The following is a 12,190-nucleotide window of genomic DNA, read 5'->3' as shown; positions in this document are numbered from 1 at the left end:
CAGTACTTTATATTTGAAAAGGATTATAATTATATTTATTTTAAATCTTGCATGTTATAAAATATTCAGTCACAACTGGAAGGTGAAGCTAAGCTCTTTCTTTTTAGTTTTCTATTTACTTGAATCTTTGACCTCCGTAAATGTATCCAGTGTAAGCCACACACAAGAAGGATGTGTTAACAAAGAAAAGGCATAGAAGACAAGCTTACAATACCAGGAGAATTTCAGTAAAAGTTGAATTAGCAAAAATGGAGGTATAGAAAGCAAGGTCAAAACTGTTAAATGATACAAATGGTCTGGACTTTCTAGTGGTATGAAAGGAAGGCCCTCAAATCATTTGATACATTTTTTTTCTAAACATTGACTGATATGGTCTGTCAGTGTGACATTGGATAGAAAGGAGCTAGGGGTGTTTACCTTGGCCATGAAAGGTTTTCAGAAAAATCAGCAGGTTCAAGCAGGAAGAAGAAAAAGCAGCAAGAAGCAGAAGAAGGAGGCGGTGTAACCTTAACAGACTGAACACAGAATCACACTCAGTGTGTCGGTCAGCATCGTCCATGTCAGCTGCTGAGACATCCTGGTTGTATGGTGATTTGTCAGAATCATTTGCTTTGCTTCTGTTTTTGGCACATTAAGAATATTGATGACTATAATAACTAAATTAAATACATAAACATACAACCTGCTTGACTTGTTGTTTTGTCCTGTTGCTTGGAGTCTTGAGATTAGGGGAAAGGGAGTCATACAGTTGCAGTAGTAGCCACCTCTGGGTGAAGTTGGAATAGAGTTCCAAGTCTTAAGTGGTCTCCTTCCCAGCAGGTGCATACAAGAATAACAGAACAACTGTGGAGATGGCTGTAGGTCTACATAGCAAAGTTAGGATTGGGCTACCCCACAACCTTTCCATGATAAAACAATAGTTTTTGAACTTTGCTATGAATGTAAATGTCATTTTTGACAAGTGTGTATAACAGGAAAAATTTTTATCAAGAGTAGTCAATTAAGGAGTTTTAACAATGTTAAGCAAGTAACAGAGAAAGATTCAAAAGGATCAGGAGATACAACAGAGACCAAAGTCACAAAGCAAAGCAAATGTTAAAATTTAGTAAGACAAAAAAGACTGATCACCAAAGCTCAATAAATAAACCAGAAACAAAAAGCAAAGCTAAACAAATGAAAAGTCAGACTCCCTAAATAGATTGTGCAATAACTAAATACATTAATATTTGTTTTAGAATATCCAGAAACCTTGACACAAAAGTAACACTCCCCTATCCTATAAAGGTGGGAGGAGACAAAATAATATGTCACATTTCTCCATGTCATGTTGACCAGCAACATGATCATGAACAATTTGGGTGCAGCCATGCAAAAACATGCAAAATGACAGTGCCTGTTATCCAAACTTTTGTACAAAATGGTCACAAAGATAACAATTTAAAAGAAATCATTGTTGAGATTACTGCAAGAGAAAACTGAAATACTGTATTTTTTATTTTTTGCAAAAAAGACTTTCTTTTTTTAAGTATATTTTCGACAAAAAATTTTCATAACCCCTTGAACTTAAATATGATGGTGTCTGACACATCATCATTTGTTGCATATCGTTACAATGAGGTGCCCTTCAATACAAAAACATGATGTAAAACACAAAATTGACAAAATAACATAAATAATAATTGTAGTACTAGGGTGTTGTACCGTGTTAGCCATTATGAATGTAGAGAAAAGCCAAGCAAAATGACACCTTTTATTGGCTAACTAAAAAAATTACAATATGCAAGCTTTCGAGGCAACTCAGGCCCTTTCTCAGGCAAGATGTAACCTGAAGAAGGGGCCTAGGTTGCCTCGAAAGCTTGCTGTCAGGGATGCCAGGGGCCATGACCCGGCCGGGACGTCATGAGGAACTGGATGTGGGTCTGTGCCCACCCTGGATCACGTGGGGGTTGCCTTCCGGGTTGTTCTGGGGGCCACGGGTACAGGGCATGGAAGCTCCACCCTGTAGGGGCCCGTGGTCACCGCCAGGAGGCGCCCCAATGCCTAGGGGACCTGTTACCCCAGCACTTCCGCCACACCAGGAAGTGCTGGGGGGAAGATTTAGGACGGCACCCGGAAAGCAGCCGGGAGGACAGCCGGCACTTCTGCCACGCTGGGGCCTGGCCAGAGGAGGATTGCCGGGAACACTTGGTGCTCATCCGGGAACCATATAAAAGGGGCCGTCTCCATTCATTCGAGGCTGGAGTCGGGAGGAGGAAGGACGAAGCTCAGGAGAGCTGTGGAGGCGGCCCGAAGAAAGGCATTGTGGCCAGGACTGTGACTTTGGGGTTTGTGCACTGACTTTATTGAACTGGGTCTGAGTGACCAATATTGTTGTAAATAGTTTTGTATAATAAACGTGTGGTGGTGTGAAAACAACATGTCCGCCTGTCTGTGTCTGGGTCCACTTCCACACTTGCATATTGTAATCTTTTTAGTTAGCCAATAAAAAGTGGCATTTTGCTTGGCTTTTTTCTATAAATAATAATTAAAATTAAATTTCAAGGAAACAACATTTCAGTAAAATTATTCCAAATAGAACTTAAATAAATTTAATTTGCACATCTTGCAGGATCTTCTGCCTTTTTCTTTTCACTTTTTCATTTTGTGACGATTGCCCCAGGATTACTGAAAACCTCTGGCTTTTTGACAAATGCAAACTTGACATATCATAGATTACCCTTACTATAAAAGGCTAAAAATATTATTTTGAAGAGATCTGTTAAATAAAATTGTAGCATTCCTGTTTGCATTGCAGTGTTTACATGGTCTATGGATGCATTTTCCTCTCAAAGCTGCAGGAAGATGAAGCTCGTCCCATCACTATCAGTCACATGGCAGAAACCAAACTTGGATTAATTGCAAGTCCATCCCAAGCATTAATTTTGAACTGTAATTTGATAGAGGATTCTTTATGTTTGATCATTTAATTGTCATATGTAATATTTCAAAAGAATGTGAATTTTCTTTGGTTCATAACACACTTTAATATAGTTTCATATGTACTGAGGTTTTATTTTTTTCATTTTCATCCTACTGATGTAGGGCCACCTTTCTGACACTTGAACAAGTTTATGAGTGCTTGCTGAAAATTGTCTCCTGCAAGCACATAAAATATCAAATTGAAGCAAGGGCTGAGGCCTGCCAGTGGCCTTGTGACAATGTAGACTGCATTGATTGCTTCTTCTGTCTGGCAGCTTGTCACTGCAGTCCTGCTGTACAACCGCACAGAACGCATTATATGATAAGGCATGAAGCAAAATATAAACATAAAAAGGATTATGATAGTCAGGCGTCTGGCACGAATTTTCCGGGAATGGCTAGCGCATGGGCCCAGTGTGAGGATCCTGGCAATTGAAACGTAACATGTAAACACAATTACCATGGGTAGGAGAAATCCAAGAATGTTCAAAACCCAGCTGTATGTTATTGCCTTTTCGATATCTGGGGTGCTCGCATAGTCATAACAGATAACCATATTGTTTTTGTACTCTACAGTAAAAACATGAAGAATGGGCAGAAGTTCAGTCAGAACTATCATCCAGACAATTACACATGCCACAATGGCCCATTTCTTTTTCCGAATTCTTTGTCTCAACATTGGGCGTGTGACGGCAATGTAGCGGAACACACTTATGCATGTTAAACACATAATGCCTCCATACATATTCAAGTGGAACATAAGCCTGAGAAACTTGCACAAGAATTCTCCAAGAGTCCATCCTTGATCCAAGGCATAATAATAAACAAAGAATGGAAGAGAGCTGACGTAAAGAACATCAGCCATTGCTAAGTTAAACATGATGACAGTGTTACTCTTCCATGGCCTCATACGGAAAGTGTAGACAAAAATGGCAAGAATGTTTCCAGTAACAGCAAATCCACAATCAACAGCATAGGCAACAGGCAGGAAATATTTCGTGAGAAGACTGCTTACTCCACTGCAATTGACATGATTTTCATAACTGCTGTTAAGTCCTGTTGAATCTGATTTAAACAAAAAAGAAAAAAACAAAATATGAATAGCAAGTTAATCATAAATGCAAAAACCTTTCCCATTATCAGTTTTTGACAGAGTATGTCACATAACTCCTGGTACAGCCACAGCTGGTACTGCAACTCTCTGCTGGCAGGAGCTTCCGCATGTCTTACCAAGATGCTGCAGATGATTTAAAAAGCAGTGGCACATCTGGCATTCAACCACTCCTCCTTACATCACTATATTGGCTTCCTGTAGCAGCACATATTAAGTTCAAACCCTTGATGCTTAACCTACAGAGTAGACAACGGTTCAGCACTCAAATATATGGAGACATTCCTGAGGTCCTATGCTCCTTCTTGACCACTCAGGTCTGCTGTTGAATGGTGCCTTTTGATGCCGCTTTTGCATGGTAGCAAATCTCTGTCCAGACTTTTTTCATGTGTAGCTCCTGGCTGGTGGAATGAGCTGCCCAAATCCATTCGAACTTCTGAGTTCCTCAATGTGTTTAAGAAGCTTCTGAACACTCACTAGTTTGAACTGATATTGGCTATTAGGATTTTCTAAGCTTGAAATTGTACATAGCTTGCATTTTCCTCTGAATTCTTTACTTCTGGTGATCAATGTTGTAATCCTATCCTAAAAGATTACAATATGCAAGCTTTCGAGGCAACTCAGGTCCCTTCAGAAAGGGATTGTTGGGGGTGGATGATGCTGAAGCACATGCACTAGCCTCTCTTCCTCTTCCAGCTCGAGAATGGAGAAGAAGCCCCCAGGAAAACAATGAAATCGCTTTCAGAACACCCTGGAAGTCCCATCCCCTCCAGTCCTGTCGTTATATGAACTCTAGTACAGCCAAAATTCTGCTTTTATTTATTTATTTAAACCACACCAGCTGTAAGAAGCCTTGTATTGGGAAGAGCACAGAGCAGCGCGTGCGTCCTGCTATCATTTTCTGTTTTGTTTTCCATTTTTATTGCTTATTTTATCAGCATTACTACTGATAAATGGGGATCTTAGAGAGAACCCAACACTTCACCTTGTCAAGTCTTATTTTATGCCACACTGGACAAATGGCATGTCAGTGTACCCAGGCAGTAGAGAAGAATTGGGAATAGTTAGGATTTTCGATGTTAGGGAGGCCAAGTCAATGCAACTGATCTTAGAATAAGCAACACATTGTTCAAAGGTGTCTACCATATTAATATCCATGATGCTTTCTAATCCATTTCTTGTAGGAAAACACATAGGTAGCCAAGTGAGAAGTACTGGAAAAATTACTTATTCACCTTATGACCAGGTGTTGTGAACTAGATAGTATCAGAGAGTTCCAAAAAACTATACTTAGGATTAGGGTTAGGGTTGAAAAGAGTTTAATTCTCATCAAGTTTTCCAAATGCTTGGCATTTAAGCGATTTCTAGATTTTGATTTTATATTATTCATTAGATTAAATCCTCTTTTACAGTCAATATTAAGGTTTGGAATGTTCCACAAATGTTCAAAAGTGAACATAATGCCACAAAATGATCCTGCTGTTTAGAAAATATAGCCGTGTCTGAAAATGTCTTTACAATTTCAGTTTCTAATTTTTCCTTTATCAATATCTTGAACTTGGATATTAGTTACAAAGATTCTTTTAAAAAGAATTATATTTTTTCTTTAACAGAACACAGTATTTGATTGCAAGCCTATTCATCTGTGCAAATCCAAACAAAACCATTTCCAGATTTGCAGGTGTAGAGAAACATTCCATCAAAGACAAACCAATCATTTTGCTCATACCTTCTCTCCTGTCTTCTCATTTTTATTTAGATTCTGTTTATTCAATAAGTCTTTCAACTGTTTTAAGTTTTGTGAGTGAATCGATTTTAGATTCCTGGTTTAAATATGGGCGGCACGGTGGCACAGTGGGTAGCGCTGCTGCCTCACAGTTAGGAGACCCGGGTTCGCTACCTGGGTCCTCCTTGCATGGAGTTTGCATGTTCTCCCTGTGTCTGCATGGGTTTCCTCTGGGTGCTCCAGTTTCCTCTCACAGTCCAAAGACATACAGGTTAGGTGCATTGGCGATTCTAAATTGTCCCTAGTGTGTGCTTGGAGAGTGTGTGTGTGTGCGCCCTGTGGTGGGCTGGCGCCCTGCCTTGCGTGCTGTGTTGGTTGGGATTGGCTCCAGCAGACCACCCCGTGACCCTGTAGTTAGGATATAGCGGGTTGGATAATGGATGGATGGATGGTTCAAATATCATTTGAAGTGGTCCACTTTCCAGTCATTCCATGCATTCCCCGAAGTTCATGTGTTAAAACATCCTGTTTTTAAGAAAATTCTGCAAATGACACCTTATGTCTCCAAGTAGTTAAAAAATTGTTGCACAAACACAGTGCTATGCAGTAAGTCTGTTTTAACAAAAATTCTTTCAGCAATTCCATCCTAAACCCATAATACACTGTTTCTTCAATGTATTACTCTCTTCAGCTTATTCTTTAACATGATTAAAGTGACACAGAAATGACAGAGGGGAAAAAAACAAAAAAAAATGACAAAAAACAAAAAAGAAAACAACAACGTAGACAATTTCATATGGTGCAATTTTGTTTGAAACACATACAGTATAAGTCGGCCGATATTGGATTTCATTTAATTAATTTTTAGATCCATGGATGGATGGATGGATAATTTTTAGATTTTCATTTTCTTTGAAAGCCAGGTGTTTCAGTGAGTGAACATGTAAAATATGAAAGAGATGTTCCTTAAATGTATGCACAATTGTTCAAATGTTCATCTTAGAAGGATGCTCTGGTCATTGCCTGTGTGAAATCTACATATTCTCTGTCTCTATATTGGTTTTTCTCAGGTTACTCTGGATTTTCAAGCCCAAAAACATGCAGATTAGAGTAAATGGCGATTCTCAATTGACCTCAAGTTGGACTGAATGTATCTCCATGTATGGGTACTGTAATTGACTGGCAACTTTGTTTTCTGCCTTGCTGCTAGGATAGCCCCTGGCCCATTATGACCCTGAGCTGGATTATATACATGTATCTTCCTAACTCTGTTAACCAGTCTTTCTCTCAGATGGAATGCAGGCTGGTGAAGTGACTTAAGTACAGGACCTCCAGGTTTTGGAATGATGCCGATTTTTGGGAGGCCTTTCAGTGTTAGCAATTTAAAACAAAGGTCTAAATCGAGCTGTTGCCCATTACTGACTTTTTTTCTTACTGTTCCTGCTGATAAAATGGTCATCACCGATGTTGAGCTCTATGCCAGACATTTGCCATATTTTGCCAGAGTTATCAACATTTATCTGGAGTGGTGGATCGACTAATTACCATACTGCAGATATAATCTGTATAGACTGAAATTCTGCTTTTCTCTGCGGACGAATCTTAGTTCCTTAACACATTACCATTAATTATTCATATTTCAAAGCATTGGTAGAATGTTGAATCAGTTTGAATGCCATTTATGACTGTAGACATCCTCAGTATGTCTATCATGTTTGTGTTTACCATTTTATTTCTCCTCTTAAGTTTAAATGTAAACTATATAATTAATGATAGTGATTGAATTTCAAAAAGTACATGCTGAAATAAATAAACTTTACAAACCACAAAAACACTCCCTGCTTTGCAATTGGTTTTAACATGCATTTAAAATCAGGGTTATATCTGAATATAATGTGGCCAATTTGCATTTGCTAATAAAATGTGTGTCCAGTGTCCCCATACCGTGTTGATCGATAGCCAATGTTAATTTCTACCTTTAAGTTTTCTCTTGTATTTGAACGGAAGGCATATTTATGCATGTGTTAAATGAAATTGCAATATGTTTCTGAATGCCCTGAATATGGTCTGAGTAATCTGTTGACAACTGGTTTATAATGTCGTTAACTGCTATCCAATCGTGATTGGATCACCAAAAACATAGCCTGATGCCAGGTGCGATGCATATCATTCTCTGCCAATGTTTTTTTTTTTGTATCACATACTGCTTTGTTTTTTAAGACTTGTTTATAAATTGACCCATCAGTTATACATTAGAGAAAACTGCTAGAAATGAAAGATAGGACATGATAAAAACCAGCTGGACAAAATATGTTTACTTTCTGTGTTATTTCATTAAGACTTTTAACTGAAACCTGAAAAACACAAATACTTTATTATACATATAACATAAAAATAGAAACAGCTCAAAATAAAATAGACTTAAATTGTATAACCTGTACATTACTTAATTTATAAATTAAAAAAGAGATATTTTACTTACTATTAAAAGATTCCATGTTAAAATTAGTATTTCAGACAGTGTGTTGCTAGTTTTTTAGAGGGTAATCGCTCAGAAGCTGCAAAATTATTGATTATTTTACAGTTAATCCTTGGTGAATCTGTGAAAATTAGACAAACATAAATTAATTTGTTTGGCAAGGCAATAAAAGCAATTAAATTTAATGGCTGGTGCTGACAGTACATCAATTTATGGTCAGTTACTTGTTTATTTTAGGTTTTAAATATTTGAAAATATAGCCCACCATAAAGTGTGCCATATTTCTGTGTTATCATCTATCTTGCCTAACTGGAGAACAGGGGCGTGGCTGTAGGTAGGCGGGGCTGTGTAGAGCCCACCCAAAAGGGTCTGCTGCCCATTGTCAGGGATGCCAGGGGCCATGACCCGGCCGGGATGCCAGGAGGGACCGGAAGAGGGTCAGAGCCCGGCCTGCATCACGTGGGGTTCGCCTTCCGGGTTGCTTTGGGGGCCATGGGTTAAGGGCATGGAAGCCTTTCCCTGTAGGGGCCCGTGGTCACCGCCAGGAGGCGCCCCAATGCCTTGGGGACCTGTTAACCCAGCACTTCCGCCACACCAGGAAGTGCTGGGGAAGATTTATGATGGCGCCCGGAGAGCAGCCGGGAGGACAGCCGGCACTTCCGCCACGCTGGGGCGTGGTCAGAGAAGGAATGCCGGGAACACCAGGTGCTCATCCGGGTCATCTATAAAAGGGGCCGTCTCCATTCATTCGGGGCTGGAGTCGGGTGGAAGGAGGACGAAGCAAGAGGAGTGTGGAGGTGGCCCGAAGACAAGGCATTGTGGCCAGGACTATTTGGGGTTTGTTTGTGCACGTGACTGAGGTCTGAGTGACCATAATTGAGGTCTGTGTGACCAATGAACTGGGGTCTTAGTGACCAATTACTGTAAATACTGTAAATAAACGTGTGGTGGTTTGTACAAAACAAGATGTCTGCCTGTCTGTGCCCGGGTGCCGTTGACACCATATAATGACAAATCAATAAAGATACAACTTTTGTATATTTTGGCATTGAGCTGCCCTCCCTTCACATCCAAATATGTTGTGTGGGCAACATTACCACTACTGAGGAACCACTGTGTATATCTTCATAATGATATTTAATGGTATTCATTTAAAACTGGCAATGTATCCTTTCTTACATACAGTAATGGAAAATAACAATCTACTTTTTTGTTTGACTAATCCTAGGCTTACTATAACTCTACAATACCAAGAAATATAAATAAATAAAACAAACATCACTTAGTGTACCAGTAGCTTTGGAATCAAGAATCATTTGGAAACTTAAATTAATAGTTTAAAAATGATGTAGCATTATCAAATTGTTAATTCACTAGCTATTTGTAACAAATCTGAAATTTATGGCATTTCTTATTATTTCTGAAAGCATGTTTTTACAGTTGATTTTGACAGCTGTTTCTCCTTACTTCAAATTTCTTTTAATTTGAGTAGCATAATAATACATTGCTGTATACTGAGGAGCAAGTTAGAGTCACAGATTAATGAATCTTCTATGTTATGATAAAATATACTGCACACTAATGATAGCAGATTAGACTGTATATGTAGAACATTTGTAAGAATAAAATCAATTACTAATTATTTAATTAGTTCTGGCTCAATTTTTTTTTAGTTTCTGAAATGTACATATCTTGAAATAAATAAGTATAATTACCTTACCAGAGATAATAAATATATTAAACAATCATTTTTGTTACTTCTTTTAAGGATACTCTAAATAGGAGAAACCTGTATTTTTAAAACAATCACTTTATGAAATAATACAGTATAAATAGCTTACTTTGCTTTTGCCATTATCGTCCACAAAATGGAAACTTCTTTGTTTCAATCCACACCGCTGAACACCACAAACACATTTCACTTAAGCCATTCATTTCTGCAGTTGATTGCTGAGCGTGTTAGTTCGATGTAACAAAATACTGGCAGTGAGCTGAGTTGTCAAGTATTTTTATTCAGTACACAAGGAAGTGTGATTCATTTCTTGGCTATGTGGGAAAATTGTTTAGAAATTAAAAATTCTTGATTATTTGTTAAAGTTTGATGTATTGTAATAGCAGAAGTGAATGGTTTTAAATTAATATTGGCATTGTCATTTTTTTTGTTTACAAAATACTAGAAATTAGACAATTCAGCTGAAATAATTGAATGCACTAACTGAATGTGTGTAAACTATTGGAAAGCTGTTTTATAAACTTTTTTTTTTACTTTTAACTGTTGTGACAGATGGCCGGGGCCCATGCCTGGCCGGGACGCCACTTCACCACATATGCCAGGGTGACAAGCGTGGGAAGACCATTATCTCCCCCTGGACACTAGATGGCAGCCTCCCTGTTTTGCAGCGGTGCCTCGGAATCCCCCAGAGCTTCATGGGGTTTGGAGTTCTCAGCAGCTCTATGGGGTTCTGCAAGCGCCACCAGGGGGTGCTGCAACAGGAGCAGCTGGCCTCTTTTGGGCATTGGTTTCGCCTTACCAGGAAGTGCAGCCGAATGTCGGCAATCAACCACCTGGAACACTTCCGGGTGCCTGGTAAAAGGGAGCCGGCAACCACCACTTAGCGGCCAGAGTCAGGTGGGAGGAGGACAAAGCTTGCTGAGGAGGAGTGGTGGTGCAGAGAGGAAAAAGTGTGTGCTGTGGTTGGGACTGTGTATTGCCTGTGGGACACGGGGAAGACGTGCGTCCATAGGGGAAGAATAATAAACAGTTTATTTATTTTATACGTGCCTACTGTGTCCAGTCTGTGTCAGGTCGAGCACTATACAGCTTCCATTCTAACACTGTTAAGATTGCAGTGGTGCACAATTAATAAACAAAACCCTTTCCACGTTATGAATTGTGAATAAAAAACACCACGCAAAGGTGAAATATTGGTATACAGTAGTTGAAAAACTTAACAAAAAGTCTTTATTTGGGTCTTAATTGTAGTGATATGTTGGGACAAGTAAGCACTACAGCTCCAAAGTTCTGGATTTCTATCTCAATCTGTGCACTGTTTTTGAGGAGTCTGCACTCCCTCTTTGTTTCAGAGTTGGTTTCCTTCATGTTCTCTGGCTTCCCTCCACATCCCAACACCATGCATGTTAGGTTAGCAGGTGCCTCTAAATTGGCTGGGTGTGAGCGAGAGTGGGTAACTGTGTGTGAATATGTCCTTCTAGGACCAGCTTCGGCCTTGTGCCTACTGCTTCTGACAGTGCTGAACTTGATTAAGCAAATTTGTCAGTGAAAGGTTGAATAAGCAGCCTATAACCGATATGCAATAACCAATAGCTTGGAATACCATTAGTGCAGCACCACTTTACACACTGATTATTTTTCCCTCTCCATCATACTTTGAGATTTATTAAGGTCCATAAAAAATCTGGCCAGGACACTAATACACCTTCACTCACTTAGTGGACCAATTTAGTGTTGTCAATCATGCTAATAATATTAGCCTCATTTACAACAATCAACAGGAACATTAGAACATACGGTTTCATTTCATTATTCATATGAAATCAAAAGCATAAAATTAAGTTTGAATGCATAGTCCATCACGTATAATGCCAACATGCATGTCAGGATTTGGTGTCAGATCATGTGGGTAATTAAAAATTTTCATCTTGGTTTTGTGGTTTTTAGCCATTTTAATTTTGACAGTTGCATGTTTTCTTTTCTCTTCATCCATCAAAGATGTCAATGTTTTAACATGTCACAGGTTTGGCAAAGGAATACTGTACTAAAATGAAAAGAGTTTGTCTTTAGACTGATGCACAGTTTCTTGAGACAGATTGAGTACACTGAAGCTTACTATTTCCAATGCCATTAAGATTGAGGAAATCCCTAAGTGATATGACAGAGTACCATTTACAGGAAACC

General features: G+C 38.9%; 1 protein-coding gene across 1 annotated transcript; it reads right to left on the bottom strand.

The window, feature by feature from the left end:
* Positions 1 to 2,482: 2,482 nt before the first annotated feature.
* LOC120524679 (2-oxoglutarate receptor 1-like) lies at positions 2,483 to 10,235 on the bottom strand. Its single transcript, XM_039746492.1, has 3 exons — positions 10,116 to 10,235; positions 8,278 to 8,395; positions 2,483 to 4,023 (listed from the first exon to the last, which is right to left on the bottom strand). Exons 2-3 carry the CDS (start codon positions 8,291 to 8,293, stop codon positions 3,065 to 3,067), a joined length of 975 nt encoding a protein of 324 aa, XP_039602426.1. The 5' UTR covers positions 8,294 to 8,395; positions 10,116 to 10,235; the 3' UTR covers positions 2,483 to 3,064.
* Between the last annotated feature and the right edge of the window lie 1,955 nt (positions 10,236 to 12,190).

Source organism: Polypterus senegalus, chromosome 2, assembly GCF_016835505.1.
Source record: "Polypterus senegalus isolate Bchr_013 chromosome 2, ASM1683550v1, whole genome shotgun sequence".
Classification (NCBI taxonomy): Eukaryota; Metazoa; Chordata; class Cladistia; order Polypteriformes; family Polypteridae; genus Polypterus; species Polypterus senegalus.
The sequence above is the reverse complement of the archived record's forward strand: the minus strand, read 5'-3'. Positions and strand labels throughout refer to the sequence as shown.